Genomic DNA, 16358 nt, shown 5'->3' on the forward strand with positions numbered 1-16358 from the left:
GTGCCCGCAGGCAGACGTGGTGGAGGGCAGCCTGATGGGCCTCCCGGGTGAGCGCGGCCCCACCGGACCCAAGGGAGCAAAGGTGCGTGGCTGGGCAGAGAGGTGTGGGGCAGCCAAGGTGACCCGAGCTGGGGACAGTGTGATGAGCTGGGACTGAGGATGTGGCAAGGCAGCCATCCCCAGGGGGGCAGTGAGGGCTGATGGCATCTGTCTTCTCCCCAACACAGGGCGAGCCGGGAGCTGAGGGCGAGCAGGGACCCAAAGGAGATAAGGTCTGCGGTCGTAAGTCTCCCGCTGCCAATGGGGCAGCCCCATGGAGCAAAGCCCTGTGTGGGGGCACTGCTGGGGGCACCCCTTTTTGGGTGTCAGCAGACCCTGGGGAGGGACGGGAGGGTCCCTGCCTCTTCTATGACCCTGCGCCTGTCCCCGCTGCAGGGTGAAGGTGGCCCGCGGGGTGGGCGAGGGGAGCCCGGCGAGAAAGGCAGGGACGGCACCCCGGTGAGTACTGCACTGTCCCCCCACCTGGCACTGACCTTGGACCCCTGCCTGGCACTGACCCCATCCCTGTCTCTTGCTCCAGGGTCTCCCGGGTGAGAGAGGGCTGGCCGGCCCCGAGGGGAAGCCGGTGAGTGGGGACATGGTGGGTGGATGTGGGCTGGGACAGGGGGAAGGTCCTGTGGTCCCACACCAGCCACCACCAGCACCAGTGGGAGCATACATGTCTTATTCACCTCCTTTCCTGCCCTGTGCAGGGCCCGCAGGGCTTTAGGGGGCCTCCCAGCCCCTCCAACCTCTAAATACCCTGGGCTGGGTACCGCACACTGGGAATGGGCAGCATCCCTGGGGGGCAGGCAGGGCTGCTTGGGGGTGGCGGGCTCCCACTCACCCACCGGCTCTGATGTGGTTCTTTGCAGGGCTTGCCAGGCTTCCCCGGCGTGCTGGGACGCCCGGTAAGTGTCTGCCCACCCCACCACGTCACTGTGCCCCCCACCTCAGCGTGCAGCTGGGGGCTCCTGGCCACAGGGGTGGGGTGAAGCTGTGGGGCCACCCTCCTGGCTGGGTGAGCACTTGGCCCCAGGCGTCTTGCCAGGAGCTGGCCAGGCTTGTCCTCACTTGGCATGGGTGCTTACCAGAGCTGCTGGCTCTGTTTGGGTCTCCTCTCCCAGGGGACATCCCCGTGCACCCCTCAGGGAAAACCCATCCCTCCTGTGACCCCATCTCTTCCTCCCTTCAGGGTAGCCAGGGAGACCCAGGACCCCCAGGACCTCCGGTAAGGAGCCACCCCACGCCACATGCAGGGGACTGTCATGCAAGGGGGACGTCAGCCGGGGCAGGCGTCCTCCCAGGGAGCAGGGAAGGGTGGCAGTGCTGGGACCGTGCTGGCCAACTGCCCCCTCCCCATCTTGTGCCTCCAGCAAGCACCACCCCAAAATAACATCCCCTTGTCCCCTGCAGGGCAACGCCGGCCCGCCAGGGACACAGGGCCCAGCTGGGATCAAGGTATGGCATCGGCACTGGCATCATCATGTCCGACCTGGCAGAGGAAAGCGGTGCCTTGCCAGATTTGGGGGCTGGAGGGAGGGCTGCATTTCAGGACATTTTGGGCTGGAGGGAGGGACATTTCTGGCTGGCCACCCTCCTGGATCCAGCCAGCCCTGGGGAACAGCCCCATGGCAGGCACGGGGACGTGACTGTGACCGCGGTGGCCAGTGGGTCGGGGCAGTGGGACTAACGCAGGCACTGTCTTTGCAGGGCGATCCAGGGGAACCTGGCTCCGGCATCCGGGTGAGCACCCTCCCCTCCAACACCCACCTGGTCCCTGCAAACCATCCAGTCCCCCCAAAGCTGTTTGGCTCTGCTGCCATGCACCTTCCCGCAGGGGCTGCCAAGGTCCTGGCTGTGCCAGGGCAGCGTGCCATCCCCTCTCTGATGCGGCTGTTTCCATTGCAGGGCTTGCCTGGTCCCCAGGGCAGCGTGGGGCTGCCCGGCCCTCCTGGCCCCCCTGGCCCAGGGGTAAGTATTTGCAGCCGCCCCCTCCCCGACCTGCTCCTTGGCCATTCCTGGTGCCTGGGCTGCCGCTTGATTTCTGCTCCTGTCTGCCTTGCAGGGCCCACCGGGTGTTCCTGGGCTGCCAGGACAAGTGGTGAGTGTGTTGTCCCCCCATGCCCGGCTGCCATCCGTGTGGGCACTTAGGGCTGCTTGGGGGCTGCGGGACCCCTGTGCCCCAGCCCTGCTCTTACTGCCCACAGGGGGAGAGTGGCAAGCCAGGCGTGCCAGGCAGGGACGGTGTGCCAGGGAAGGACGGCGAGGCAGGGATGCCTGGGAAGATGGTATGTTGCTGCTTACCCTGTCCAGTCCCAGCAGGAGCCCCACGGGGCTCAGCCTGTGGTGTCTGCACTGAGGCTGAGGGCTGTGCTGCTTGTGCCAGGGCATGCCAGGACCTTCAGGCCCTGCAGGTCCCAAGGGAGAGCCAGGGGATGCTGGAGCCCCAGGGCAGGTGAGTGCAGAGCTGCCTCTGCAGTGGCCAGGAGCTTCCCCAGCATTCCTGGGCAGGGATGAGGGGGAGCATTCCCATGCAGCCCTGCTCACCTGCCCCCTCTCTCCTCTGTGCCCCAGGCCATCACCGGCCCTCCTGGAGCCAAAGGCGAGAAGGTAAGGAGCCAGCGTGCGAGGCGGGGGGACCCCTCCACCCCAGCTGCTGCCAAAGCCACCAGGGCTGGGGCGGGCAGGAGTCCGCAGGGTGCTGGTACCTGCTGCGGGCATGCCTGAGCACCCCTGTGTTGCTGCAGGGCGAACCGGCGCTGCTGGAGGGTGTGCTGCTGGGAGAACCCGTGAGTTGGCCCCATTAACCTCATGCCCCCCATTAACCTTATCCCTCCTACCATCACGCTCTGCCTTCTGGGGGGCGAGGCAGGCCTGTGGCTGCCCCTCCTCCCCTAACCCCGTTCTCCCATCGCCAGGGCTCCAAGGGTGACCGAGGCTTGCCAGGCCCCAAGGGCGAGAAGGTGAGTGCTGCCCCAGGGGGTGGTGGGAGGGGGCCGTGGGGGCCCTGGGCACCCTGGCTGCCTGGCCACAGCAGGCAGATCCCACTGCAGCTGCTCCCCCCGTGCATCATCACACACCCCTGATTTTTGCTTGCTAGGGGGAGCCGGGACGATTCGGGGAGCCAGGAGATCCTGGGGAAGATGTGAGTAGGAGGCACATGGGGGGCCGGGGGGCGGATGCTGGGGGCAGCGGATGCTGTTGGGGGTGGTGGGACCTGTGCCCTCATCACCTACCACCCAGCCCTTCCCGGTGGCTTGGTGTCTTCACAGGGAGCCAAGGGGTCCTCCGGAGCTAAAGGGGAGAAGGTACGTGTCCCCTGCTCCCAGGGGTGCTCCCCAGCCCTGGGGGGCCGTTCCGGGTGGCACAGTGTCCCTGGCACCCCTGTGCCTGCCAGCCAGGGGATGTGCCACGCGCTCTCTCTGCCATGATGTAGGGATCACCGGGTGTCGGTGTGCGGGGACCGCCAGGACAAGATGGGCCTCCGGGTTTGAAGGTAACCCCTGTGCCCACGTCACCCTGGCTCTCTCCACATCCCTGATGCCCGGGTGCTGCCCTGGCTTGGCTGGCCGAGGGAGAAGCATGCTCCTGAGGGGCTGTTTTCATGGGCCCCATCTTTTTTCTCCCTGCTTCAGGGTGACATTGGCTTGCCAGGACTACCAGGACCCCCAGGCTCAGCAGGCATTGCTGGGACGCCGGGACAGCTGGGCCTGAGAGGGGACAATGGGCAGCCTGGCCCGCCGGGTCCCCCAGGAGAGAGGGTAAAGGCTACAACCAGCACCTGGCCTCACTGGTCCCAGTGACCCTGGACCCTTGGGCAGCATCAGTCCCTGCAAGCCCCATTGCCTCCCAGCCACAGTCCCTACCTGCTCACCAGTGTTTCCCTGACAGGGTTTGATCGGCTTTCCCGGGAGAGATGGCACCCCTGGACCACCGGGACCTGCAGGGCCCCCAGGGCCAGCCGTGAGTATGGGGCTCCAATGCCACAGCGTTCTTGGGGTGCAGGCTCTGCCCTGGCTCTCCCACTGGCTTGGGCAGAGTGACGGGGACCCACCCTGCACCTTCCCAGCCCCTGGGGCTGAGAGTTGCCGGGGGCTCCGGCACGGGAGCAGGACCTGCTGTGGGAGCCCCAGGGATGCTTCATGGGGTGCCTGGCATCACCTTCCTCCCATGGCTCACTCACCCCTCTCCTTTCTTTTAGGGCATACAAGGGGCCTCTGGCCTGAAGGGTGACAAGGTAGGATGGGGGGCAGCCCTATAGCATGAGGGGTGTGGGGCTGCTCCTCCTGTGGGGTGTCCCTGCTGCAGCCAGCCCCCAGGGGATGCTTAGCCCACTCTGGATGGTGGCACACGGGAGCCTGCTCTGTGCCAGGCACCCGAGGAGGTGGTGGGGACTGTGGGGTGTCCCCTGGCACAGTGAGGGACATGGCATGGCTGGGAGGAGTGGTGGGCAGCAAGGAGAGGGATGAGCTCTTGCCTTCCCCTGGCAGGGTGCGCCGGGGGCCGGGCTGCCGGGAGCCAGAGGCGAGCGTGGAGACCCAGGGCCACGGGTAGGTACTGCCACAGCCCCCAGTGTCCCCGCCACAGCCCCCCATGTCCCCACCACCAGGAATGGGAAATCCCATGGTGCCAGCCCTGAGGGCATGGCAAGCCAGAGCCGTGCCTGTCCCTGGGGTGGGGTGATGCTGGGGGTGCCCCCATCCCAGACCTCCGTCTCACATCCCTTTCTTCTTACAGGGTGAAGATGGGCGCCCAGGGCCAGAAGGGGATCGTGGGCTGGCGGTAAATACCCCCCTCCCCAGCTGCACCCCTGTCCAGGCCCCTCCCTGACCACCCCTCTCCTCTCTCCTGCAGGGTTTGCCTGGGAACCGGGGGGAGCGTGGGGACAAGGTAAGGGACTCTGGGGGCTGGGGAGCTGGAGGGGGGTGACTGATGCACCCCCAGGGATTGGGGTCCCCAGGGAGGTGCTGCCTACTCCCCGCCGTGCATCCTTGCAATATCTCACTGTCTCCCCTTCTTTACAGGGAGATGCTGGGGCCCCAGGGCCCAAAGGAGACAAGGTGAGTCCCCGGAGTTGGGGGCAGCAGGAGGGAGCACAGCAGTGCTGGTCCCCCCGCTCACACCCACCTCTCTCCTTCGGGTGTGCAGGGCGATACTGCAGTGGTGGAGGGGCCTGCCGGAGCGCGGGGCAGCAAGGGGGAGCCGGTAAGAGATGTCCCCATCCTCCCTGTCCCCCTCTGCGTCATCCCTCTTGTCCTGATGGGCTGGGGCCCTCCTGTGCATCGCCCTCCCCAAAGCCCTGCCTGCCCTGTTCCTGGCGCAGGGCAGCTCCCAGCCCTGCGGGTTTGATCCTGCACCCCCTCTCCCGAGTGACACAGGACAGCCCCCCCCACCTCTGTCTGCCAGAAGAGCTCGGGGTGCTTCTTGCTGCCCAGGGACTCTCCCTCGCAGAGCACGTTGTTCCCTCTCCTTCAGCCACCCTACGGACCCCTGTGTCCCTGCCCCAGGGAGTTCTGTCCTCCCCACCCCGATGTGTGACTGAGCATCTCCCCATCCCCTGACCCCTTTCTGTGTTTCCCCTTTTGCAGGGAGAGCGTGGCCTGAAGGGCACAGAAGGGGACAAGGGGGACAAGGGGGAGCAAGGCATGCCTGGAGAGAAGGTACAGTGCTGGAGGATCTTGTGCGGGGTTGGGGGGCTGCTGGGCTGTTGCAGGGGGCCATGGAGGGCTGTTGACAGGGCAATGGACAGAGGGACCAGGGCATGATGGCATCCCTGTGCCCCATGTGCTGGTGCTTGTGGGCACCCTGGCATGGTGCTCAGCACCCCAGCAGGGGAAGCTGCTGGAGCCGGCCTTGGAGGTTGCTGTGGCCATGCCATGGCCAGAGCTCTCCCTCCTGCCCTGTGTTGATTTGGGTTTCTGCTTGCAGGGGGCGAGGGGTGAGCAAGGTGAGAAGGGCTCCACGGGCTTCCCCGGGGCACGCGGCCCTGGAGGGCAGAAGGTAAGGAGCTGGGCACCCCCCACTGCTGGGGGGGGTGCTGGGGGCACCATCCCCCTCGCCTGCCCTGACCAATGCGTTTGCCTTCCCCAGGGAGAGGTTGGAGTGTCAGGAGAGCCTGGCGAGCCGGTGAGGAGCCGCGTCTCGGTGCCGCTGCCACCCCGCCGTGGGGCAGGAGCGGACCCCCGTCATGCTGTGTGCTCTTCTGCAGGGCCAGCCTGGCCGCAACGGGATCCCCGGAGCCCGGGGAGAGAAGGGTGACATGGGACCCCTGGGCATGCGTGGCCCCAAGGTAGGTTGGCCCCTCTGCCTGCCGGTGCTCTCCTGGCCAGGACCCACGCCGGCTTGGCGTGGCTCTGACTCCCCTCCTCATCCTCACAGGGTGACCGGGGCATGAAAGGCGCCTGCGGCATCAATGGGGACAAGGGCGAGAAGGTGAGTGGGTGCCCGTGGGGTGCCGCAGGAGCCTGGATGTTGCCTGGAGGCTGCGGCCCTTTGGATCCCCTCCACCAGCCGGGGGGAGCAGGGAGACAGCTGAGGCCAGAGCTCAGCCCCACGGCAGGGGCACAGGGTCCCCTCCTCTGCCTATGGCTCAGGGGTGAGCACTGAGGGTCGCAGGACTGACCGCCCTGCCTCTCTCCTGCCTGCTGTAGGGAGAGCCAGGGATCCCAGGGCGCTCGGGGCTGCCGGGGAGGAAAGGCGAACCGGTAAGCACCGTGTTGACACCGGGGTGGGACGGGAACATGCGGCTGGTGGCTGACAGACACCTGCTTTGTCCCCCAGGGAGAGCTGGGTCTGTCGGGACCACCAGGCATCCCCGGGAAGGAGGGGCTCATGGGACCCAAGGTAGGTCAGCGCGGTGCTGGCAAAAGCTGCGCTGGCACTTCAACCCCACCAGCTGCCTGACCCCGGCTGCCTGTCCCCGGCTGCCTGCCCCTTCCTCTTCACAGGGTGACCGGGGATTCGACGGGCAGCAGGGAGCCAAAGGAGACCAGGGGGAGAAAGGAGACCGGGTGAGTGGGCTGGAAAGGGATGGTATACGTTGCACCACATTGCTTTTACCAGGATCCGGCCTTGGTCAGAAGCACATCAGAGCCTGATGTTCCCAGAAGAGCCATCTGGCACTGCTCTAGATTATGTCACTAAATTATAAGTGACAACAAATTCCCACTCTTTACAAGAAGGCACTGGTGCTGGTGCTTTGGGGATGCCCAGCTGTGGGGTCGGATGATGGCCATGGTCCCTGCTCTGGGGCTGGGGGGTTCCGACACCCCCAGCCTCACCCTCTGCTCTCCCACAGGGTGCCCCAGGCATTATTGGTGGCCCTGGTCCCCGGGGTAGTGACGGTGCTCCTGGTCCCCCCGGTCCCCCAGGGAGCATTGGCCCACGAGGTCCCGAGGGCATACAGGGCCAGAAGGTGAGTCCCCACCACGGGTGGCCAGTCCCCCTCTGGGTGCTGTGTGGAGGGGATGGTCCTGCCCCTGGAGGGGGTGAGGGGTTGGTGGCATCAGAAGCCATGTCCCAGCTCTGTCCCTGCCCTGACAGCTCGCTGGCTTTGGGGTCCTCCCTTGTGTCCTCCTGTCCAGGGTATGGGAGCCTGGGGGATTGTTTGTCCTGGGGCTGGGCTGGACCCATCCCCATCCCCACCTGCACAGGTGTCCCCGGAGTGCAGGGACAGGGAAAGCAGCACATCCGTGGTGCTGAGGAGCACAGAGAGGCTCCACAGCCACCAGCCAGATCCTGAGCATGTGTTCTTTGCAGGGGGAGAGAGGTCCCCCTGGACAGTCGGTGCCAGGGGCCCGTGGTGTGCCTGGCATCCCTGGCGAGAGAGGAGAGCAGGTGGGTGAGCAGGTGCCTGGCCCTGCCTGGGTCGAGCCGCAGCCAGGGCCATCCTCCCACCTCCCTTCTGCTTGTCCCTAGGGCAGTCCCGGCACCCAGGGACTCCGTGGGGAGAAGGGGGAGCCGAGCATGACGGTAAGTAGCCAGGACGGAACCGGCACAGGCTTGCAGCGCTTGGGTCATGGGGTGGGAAGGGGTGCCGGATCCATCCCACTGCTGCTGATGGATGGGCTTCCCCCACCTCTGTGCTCTGCTGGGGCCTGGGAAAGGGTTTTTCCTCCTCTCTAATTGCACCATCCCCCATTGCAACATGTCCTTTGCCCCTCCATGTGCCCGGCAGGAGGAGGAGATCCGCGCCTTCGTCAGGCAGGAGATGAGCCAGCACTGTGGTGAGCATCCCCCACTGCTGCCCCAGGGCCGGGGGTCTGGCCCCCACTGCCCCTGGCCCCCACTGCCCCTGACTCCCCACCCCATCTCTCCCACAGCCTGTGGCGGCCACTTCCCGCAGCACCTGGATTCACGTGAGCACTCAGGTTGCAACTATCCATTCCTACCCTTCTGCCCCTGCCCCGCACGTGTGGCACTGAAGGGGTCCTGGCACCTAGATGTGCCACTCGTTTTGGGGGTGCTGGAAGCGGCTGGGACCCTCTGGGATCCTGTCAGTCAGGGCCGGCATCAGCATGGGACTGTGCGCAGGGAGAAGGGATGGTGCATGGCAGAAGTGATGGCCCAGCAGGGATCCCCAGCAGGGATCCCCAGGGGCAGCCGGCTCAGGATGGTGCCAATGGGGTCTGGGCGCTGCCAGGGTCTGCCTGATTGAGAAGGGACCACAGGGACTGTGCCCCATCCATGCTTGGGTGCTGGAGCCAGGGCAGGCGGGCTTGCAGGGGCCAGGACTGCTGGAGGAGAGGGTGGGCTGGAGGAGTGGGATGTGGGGACAGGGGCAAGGGGAGGGCTGGGATGAGGTGGGTGCTTTCTCTCCAAGGAGGCTGGGGGGTTCAGGCCAGGAGCAACCTCCACTCTGCCCAGGGAGGAGGAAGAAGCATGCGCCAGGAGAGGGAGCACAGCCGAACAGGTGATGGAGAGCCCAGAGGACCTACAAGATCTGGCCCCATGGGCACATGTGCCTCCCTGTGCCCATCATCATCCCCACCCCCATCCTGCTGGGCTCCTCCTGCCTGTCCCTCCTCCGGGAGCCCCCAGCAGCCCTGGTCTGTGGTGCAGTGGAGGGATGTCCCCAGGTCCCCCATCCCTGGCCATGTACCCTTGCATGCTGCAGCAGTGCCAGGGCAGTGCTGGGCTGCTCCGCATCTGCAAGGGGTGGTTTTCCCCAGGAGGCAAGGGGGAAGCACCCCAGGCCCCCTTGCCTCCTCCCTGATGCCTGTGCTGTGTCCTTCCCCCTCACAGGGCTCTCTGCCACCCAGCCGTTCCCCGCTGGCAGCGCTCACTCGGTCCCTGTGCTCAAGTTGTCACACACTGAGGAAGAGAAGGGTGAGTGTCATCCCTGTGCTTTTAGTCCCCATTCCCCTTTTCCCTTGCTCCGTCTTTGTGGCCGGTCATGTCCCTGCCCTCCACTCACAGGCACTGAGGGATAATCCATCGATGGCCATGCTGCTGGTCCCAGGGGGCTTTAATTAAAGAGCGGGGAGAGGAGAGGGCAGCAAGGAGTGTGTGTGCATGTGTGTGTGCATGTGCAGGTGTGTGCAGAGCCAGGGCCATGGCTGGGGGGAGCAGGACAGAAGGGATGGAGTGGGAGGCGAGGCTGCTCACGCCCAGCGCTGTCTCCCAGGGCAGGACAGGCAGGTCATGCTCAACACTGACGACCTCGAGTACGAGAGCATGTATGGGGAAGAGGAGGAGGACTACGATGAGGTCCCAGAGATGGACAGCTTGGAGCAGCCTGCGATGAGCGGTGAGCTTCCCTGTGCCCACCTGGCGCCGAGGACGGAGCCAACAGGGGCGACTGCGGGGCTGCCCGGGCTTTGCTGGGGTGATGCCTCTATGTCCCGCCTGGCAGCGGGTCTCCACACCCTCTGGCTGGGGGCATTGGGGATTTGCAGCCCTCTTGCTGGCACCCAGGCGGGTTGTGTGTTCCCCATGACAGCACTGCTGCGCACACCATGCAGACCTCATGCTCCATCCCCCCTCACCAAAGCAGTCACCAGCAGTGATGGGTGGTTTGCTGGGCTGGTGGGACCTGCTGCCCCTGGCAGGTTTCCTATGCTCCTGGTTATGAGCCACAGGAGGGGATCCCAAAGCCCCCAGGAGAGCAGGGAAGCCCTGGGCAGCAGCGGCAGCATGTAGAGGGTCTTTTTGGTACCTTTCCAAGGGATGCTGTGGCTGTCATGTCCTCATGCCACCTCCCTCCCAGCTCTATCCTCAGCATTTGCTGGGAGCTGCCCCTGGGAGAGGGCTTGCCCAGAGCAGCATCTCCTGCCCTCTCTCCCAGCCCTTGGGCAGGGCACAGAGATGTCCCCTACAGCCAAACCCTGCCCGCGCTCAGCCAGGAGCCCTTCCCTGCCATTGCCTTCTGGGGTTTCTCCTCCTCTGCCAAGGGGGTCCAGCTGCCTCCACCGCTGGTGTGCTGCCAGCTCCTGCCTGCCCCTCACCATTGCCGTTTGCCCCCCGCAGCGGAGCCCTGCAGCCTGCCGCTGGATGAGGGGGACTGCCAGCGCTACACCATGCGGTGGTACTACAACCAAAGAGTCACCGAGTGCCGGCCCTTTGTCTACAGCGGCTGCCGGGGCAACCTCAACCGCTTCGACAGCAAGGAGGAGTGTGAGCTGCACTGCGGGCAGCGCCCAGGGGCAGGTAGGCACAGCACTGCACGGCCACTGGCACCGGCAGGTCCGGCAGCATCCCACCTGGTGCCGTGGGCTTGGCTGATGCAGAGCCGGGGGGACAATGCTGGTCCCACACCTCGGCTCTGACACCGCCTCACTTCTCTCCACAGATGCCCACGGCGGTCCCGGCGGCAAGGTGGGAGGGCAGCCGAAGGCATAGGCGCGGGCAGTGTCTCGGCAGGCAGGGCTGCCCGGCGGCGGGGCCCAGCTGCTGCCCCGGCCGGGGCTGGGCTGCTCGCGGTGGCAGGGCCGGCGTGCCCGCAGCCCCCAGCAGGAACTTGGTGCTATTTCTAACGTGTCTTATTGCTGCTCATGGGTTTTTCCTTTCATATCAGTTTTATTGCCCCTTAAGGTGAAATTTGTATCAAACAGGAAACCACCCCCCCCCAAGGCTCTTAAGCCCCTTTCCCACCCACAGATTTCCTGGGCTGTTCCCAGTTTGATTTTTAACTTATTTGCTGCCAATGGGACGGCACTTGGCCCGGTGTCCCCTCTCCAGCTGCCCAAGAGCAGAGCTGGGACTTGGGCTCCCCTCCCCTCATCTGACACCCTCGTCCCCTTCCCTGCCCCTGCCACAGCTCCCCGCTCCGTGGTCTCTGCAGGGGAGGCTGCCTGCAGCCAGGCAGTGCCTCCCTGCACAGCATCCCTCACCCCCCGCCCTGCAACCAGCTCCATCTGAATAAATTTCACCTTAACCTCAACTGGGACCCGGTTCCCCTTCTGCGGCTGCTGTGGTTTGGCAGGTTTGGGGCGGGGCCGGAGGCTTTCTCTGTGCGCTCGCACGCCTGCCAGCAGCACATCTGTCTTTAATCCAGGGGTGCTCGCCTGCACCCCCCAGCCCGTCGGGGAAACCCTGAGGATGGTGCTGTTAGAGGAGGTTCCTGCTCGCCAACGCTCACTCTCTAAGCCTTCATGAAAGTGATGTCGGCTCCTGGGGGTGCGCAGTCCCTGCTTTCCCCCAGCCCCAGGGCTGAGTGGTGATGTGTCCCCCACTGCTTCGGGGCCCGGGGAGCTGTGGGCTGCCAGGAGGGCTTTGTGGCGCCCATATGTAATGCTGCTCTCTGTATATCTGTATACAGCGAATGTATATATATGTACCAATGCGGGGGGTGTGGGGGTGTGGTATTAAAGCTGCACTCACAGGGAGATGCCACGCTTCTTGGCGCGCCACTGGAGATGCCCATGGGGTTTGGGGCCAGCTCTTGAGCCAAGTGTGCCCCCTGCCCACCCCAGCTGGGATGCCCTTCCCAGCTGCTCGCTGCCGGCAGCACCGGCTGGGGGTCCTCACCCCCTCCGGGACCCCGGTGCCCTATCCCCATGCCTGGCACGTGCCCAGCTGATGCAAGCCAGGCCGTAACCCCCCAGCCAGGCCTGACGTGTCGGCACGCGGTGCTGCGTGGTGCGCGTGAATCAGCACCCTCGGCTAATTTTGGGGCTAATTTTGGCTGCTCTGACAAGCCGGGGGGCAAGTTCCTGGCTGTCCCCGGGGTGGAGGAACAGAGCTGGCATTATTTCCTCTCCCTGCCGCTGCCAGGGAGGTCGTGAGGCAGCTGGCACGGGATGGGTCACCCTGCGGCCACGGGGCTGGGCAAGACCCGCAGCGGTCTGAGCCCCAGCCCCGGCCACCCTGGCTCCTCGCCCTGGCCAGCCCTATGGGCTGAGCACCTGCCAATTCGTCTCATGCAGGTGCCTGCCAGGCCCGAGAGCTCCGGGGTGCTGCCACAGCCACTAAGGGGAGAACGCTGGGGCAAAGCCCTTCTGCATGGGGCTCACCCCACAGCAACGCCTACAGGCTGCTCCCCACTGCAGGCAGCCAGCCAAGGGGCTGGGTCAGGTTGGACTGGTGCAGGTGGGCTGCAAACCTGTGGCGTCCCAGTTGGACTGGGTGGAAGTGGGCTGCAAACCAGTGGCATTCTGGTCGGACTAGGTGAAACTGGGCTGCAAACCAGTGGTGTCCTGGTTGAACTGGTGCAGCTGGCTGCAAACCAGTGGCCCAAGCAGCACTCCAGGGTTGGCACAGCAGGGAGGTGACGTGTCTCCAGCAATGTCCCCCAGCTGACCAGGGCCAGGGAGTCCCTCAGGACAGCAGTGCCAAACCGGCACCTGGAGACGTCTGGGAGCCTCGTGCAGCGCAACCAACGCCAGGGAGGCTGGCACTCGCTGCCGGTGCCACGGCTGCCAGCCAGCACTGATACGCATGTGCATTTTCTCCCTTCCTTAAGTGATTAACCAAGGCTGACAGGAGCAGGAAGGCTCAATTAGATAAAAACCATCTCACGAGTCAGATGTGAAATAATTATGCCTGAGCTGCCTCGGGTTCCCGGAATCCCCTCCAAATGCAGCGGATGGAGCTGAGGGGGCAAACGCCTACCCACAGCCCAGGATGATTTCATCTGCTATTAGGCAAAATGTATTAATAACATCATGTGTGTCCCCCGCCACGTGTCACTGTCACCCCTTCTGCGGGTTGGAGGTGGAGCTGGGGGCAGGATAAGAGCCAGGGAGCAGGGCAAACCCCCAGCTCATGGTCCCCGCACTCCAGGAGCATCGCCTGAACATTGCGGGGACGAGGATCTGCTGGAAATGGTGAGGCTGAGCCCTTTGGTGGTGCTTTCCAGGGGGTTTTAGCTGGGAAATGGGTTGCAGGGGTTGGATGCTTTTCATTACTCTCTTCCCAGCTAGTTAAACCACATCCGGCTGCCTGGTCCGGTACTTTTCGAAGGGTTTCACCCCGGAGAGGGGTTGCAGGAGGCTGGATGCCTTTCACTGCCTTCCTTCCAGCTGGGCAAACCCCACTGGGTGACTGATTTGGGGGAGATGCAGCCATACAGCAGGATTTCTGTGGCAGTGCCCCCCCATACCCGCACTGACCCCCACGGCACACCACCCTGACCCCACCCAACAGCACAGCACCCTGCATCCCCTGGGGCTCTCCGTGGGACCAGGGTGGGGACCAGGGTAGAGGAAGATGCTGAGGCCCGGCACAGCTCAGTGCACGTGGCCAGACTTGTGCCCTCATCACCCTGCTGCCACCAATCTGCTGTGTATTTTTGGCCAAGTGGCTCGTGTCCCTTCTGGTGGGGTGGCTTTTGTCCCAGAGAGCCCAGCAGGCCCATGAAGGGACAGCATCCGCTGGGGAAGGCGTGGGAGGAGGAAAGCCCCACAGGCCCCCTGGCCCCGAAACCTCGGGCACGTCACGCTTCCCTGGCGAAAGGGCAGGTCTGGGCTGGGAGCAGCCGCAGTCCCCAGGCTGCCACCCCCCTGGGTGGGAATGTCCCTTCCCCTGTGTGGCAAAGGGCTGGAGGGTGTGAAATGGAGGGGACAGGCAGCATCTGGCCAGGGGCTGCGGGAATGGACGGGGACACCCAGCTGATCTCCTTCCCACGTCCCCTTCAGCCTCCCCAAAACTCCCCCCCCCCCAAAAAAAAGGGTTAAAATCAAGGTGAAAAATTGAAGGCTTCCCAAAAGGGAGGTGAGCTCCTCTGTGCCAGGCATAGCCAGCTGGCATTCGGAGCGGGGGCTCTGCACGTGGCACCCTGCGGGGACACGTCCTGCCTGGGGGGCTGCGGGGCCGTGGCAGCGTGCCGGGGGGGGTGATGCTCAGCATCGGCCATGTGCTCCCCGCAGGTGCTCCTGGCTGTGCTGTGCTGCAGGATGCTGCTCACCTTCCTGGTGGTCCTTGGGGCATCGGCCAGAGCCTGGAAGGGGCCAAGCCACGAGCAGGTCCTGCCAGCCCCCCAAGCTGGGGACAGAGGCAAGCTGACAAGGCAGGAAACCACCGGCGCTAACGAGATGCTGCCAGGTCTCTCCAAAATGAGGAGGAGTGACCATGGCTCCGGGGAAGGGTCTCATCCGGAAAAAGCCAGCCCACTGCTGCTAGAGGGGTCAATAAGAAATGCATTGCCTTGGCCAATGAGCCCAGCTGCCAAGAGACCTGCTGCCGGGAAAAAGGCACGAAAGGTGTCCCTGTCACTTGATGTCCCCACCCATGTACTGAAAATCCTGCTTGACCTGGCCAGAGAGAAGGAGCTGCAGGCCAAGGCGGCTGCCAACACTGAGCTGATGGCCCGCCTCGGGCGCAGGAAATAAACCTCCCCGGCTGCGGCACGGCTCCCAGCCGGGGCTGGAGAGGGCAGCGGGGCTGACGGGGGGCACGGGCGGAGGGGAGGATGGGGTGGCATCAGTATGACTGTGGGGGACCACAGACACAGGGCGCCTCGCCCCCCCCAGTCCTGGTGCCCACGGCACAAGCAGCAGCCACGGGAGGATTTGGTTTAATAACTCCAGCACCACCAGGGAAGATACAGCCGGGTTTGCCTCCACGGGGGCCAGCCCTGGAGCACAGATGGGTCCCAGCTTTGGGCACCACAGGGATTTCTGTGCACTGCTTTGCTCCTCACTCACCCATCGCTGGGATGTCTCCAAAGAGGCCACATCCAGCCAGGCAGGTTTTCCTGTGTGCTGCGTCTCTCCAGGTGGCTGCAGCACACAAAAGTCCTCCCCGAAGCTCAGCTGAGCCTGGAAGCTGGTGGCAGCGAGCGTGCACAATAAAAGGTGGCATCAAACACAACTTGTCGTGGTTTATACTGGTCTTGCACCCCTCTCCGCCCCTGTTTTATGTTCCCTCTCCCCAGGGCTGCAGTGGGGGCACATCCTGGGCTGGGGACCAAAGTTCATTAAGCCCCAAAGAAGGGGTGTCACCCCTTGCACCGGCAGCAAGGCCGGACCCCAGCCCAGGGTGCCCGCAGCAGCTCTGGGCCAGCGGGGACGTTGCCTTGTGCTGCCGGAGCCGCCGTCTTTGACAAGGCTGGGAGATAAGAGCGGCGCGGAGCAGAGTGCGGCCACCCCGTGCAAAGTACAGGACGGCGCGAGTGAGGCAGAGGCTGGCGGACGCTGGGGCCGCTGGAGCTGGTGGGGGACGCAGCCATGCTCTTCGAGGAGTACCTGCTGCAGGGTGAGTGCAGCCCCTTCGCCCTGGAGCAGGTGCTGGCTTTGGGAACAGGGCAGGAGAAATTGGGGTGACCCCGTGCCCTGCAGGAGGGACATATTTCGGTGGCCAGTGAAGCCAGCAGATGGGTGGGTTGGGGTGAGGTGGCAGGGTGGGTAATGGGTCCTTTGCCTTCCCTGCCTGCCCCAGGGCTCAGGCAATGCCCGGGCAGCGCTGGACCCCAGGGACACCCTGCTGCAGAAGGTGGGTGCCACAGGGCTGGGTCTGGGGGTTTGTGGGTGCAAGGTGCAGGACGGGGCAGCGGGGGCACAGGAGCTGCCGGTGACCATGTGTCACAGTGGGGACGCTCCAGGGCAGGCAGTCCAGGTGACAACCACCTGTCCCCAGGAGGGGGTTCTCCCTGCTGCCCCCCTTGTCCCAGGGGCACTGAGCCCCTGCCAGCATCTCCCCCTTCCCATGTCCCGCCCCATCGCCCCTCCCTGAGTTCCAGTGTGCCCCCCCCCCCCCCCCGTTCTGGCCCCCCTCTGACCGCCGCGTGCCCCCAGCTCTCCGGTGCCCCACTCTGCCCTTCCCCTGCCGCCCCTAGGGTGTCCCCGGCCCAGTGTCCCTCCAGTGATCCCAGTGCCCCCTCCCAATCCCGGTGTCGTGTCGTCGTCGTCCCCCCCGCCATGCTGCGTCTCCTCCAGCGT

At 65.0% G+C, this 16358-nt stretch overlaps 1 protein-coding gene across 1 annotated transcript in view; it reads left to right on the plus strand.

The window, feature by feature from the left end:
* Positions 1–10881, plus strand: part of COL7A1 (collagen type VII alpha 1 chain) — a 32457-nt gene extending 21576 nt beyond the window's left edge. Inside the window, 44 exon segments of the mRNA XM_075714598.1 lie at positions 11–82; positions 228–272; positions 436–498; positions 581–625; positions 915–950; positions 1235–1270; positions 1456–1500; positions 1753–1785; positions 1951–2013; positions 2108–2143; positions 2250–2330; positions 2429–2497; positions 2617–2652; positions 2790–2831; positions 2961–3005; positions 3143–3187; positions 3315–3350; positions 3479–3538; positions 3678–3803; positions 3934–4005; positions 4244–4279; positions 4533–4592; positions 4780–4824; positions 4897–4932; positions 5067–5102; positions 5191–5247; positions 5631–5702; positions 5971–6042; positions 6133–6168; positions 6251–6331; positions 6421–6474; positions 6693–6746; positions 6823–6885; positions 6990–7052; positions 7340–7456; positions 7801–7878; positions 7960–8013; positions 8219–8267; positions 8364–8411; positions 8864–8953; positions 9286–9369; positions 9668–9790; positions 10510–10689; positions 10832–10881. Coding sequence (XP_075570713.1) covers positions 11–82; positions 228–272; positions 436–498; positions 581–625; positions 915–950; positions 1235–1270; positions 1456–1500; positions 1753–1785; positions 1951–2013; positions 2108–2143; positions 2250–2330; positions 2429–2497; positions 2617–2652; positions 2790–2831; positions 2961–3005; positions 3143–3187; positions 3315–3350; positions 3479–3538; positions 3678–3803; positions 3934–4005; positions 4244–4279; positions 4533–4592; positions 4780–4824; positions 4897–4932; positions 5067–5102; positions 5191–5247; positions 5631–5702; positions 5971–6042; positions 6133–6168; positions 6251–6331; positions 6421–6474; positions 6693–6746; positions 6823–6885; positions 6990–7052; positions 7340–7456; positions 7801–7878; positions 7960–8013; positions 8219–8267; positions 8364–8411; positions 8864–8953; positions 9286–9369; positions 9668–9790; positions 10510–10689; positions 10832–10881 — 2724 coding nt within the window.
* Positions 10882–16358: the final 5477 nt, after the last annotated feature.

Source organism: Pelecanus crispus, chromosome 7, assembly GCF_030463565.1.
Source record: "Pelecanus crispus isolate bPelCri1 chromosome 7, bPelCri1.pri, whole genome shotgun sequence".
Taxonomy (NCBI): Eukaryota; Metazoa; Chordata; class Aves; order Pelecaniformes; family Pelecanidae; genus Pelecanus; species Pelecanus crispus.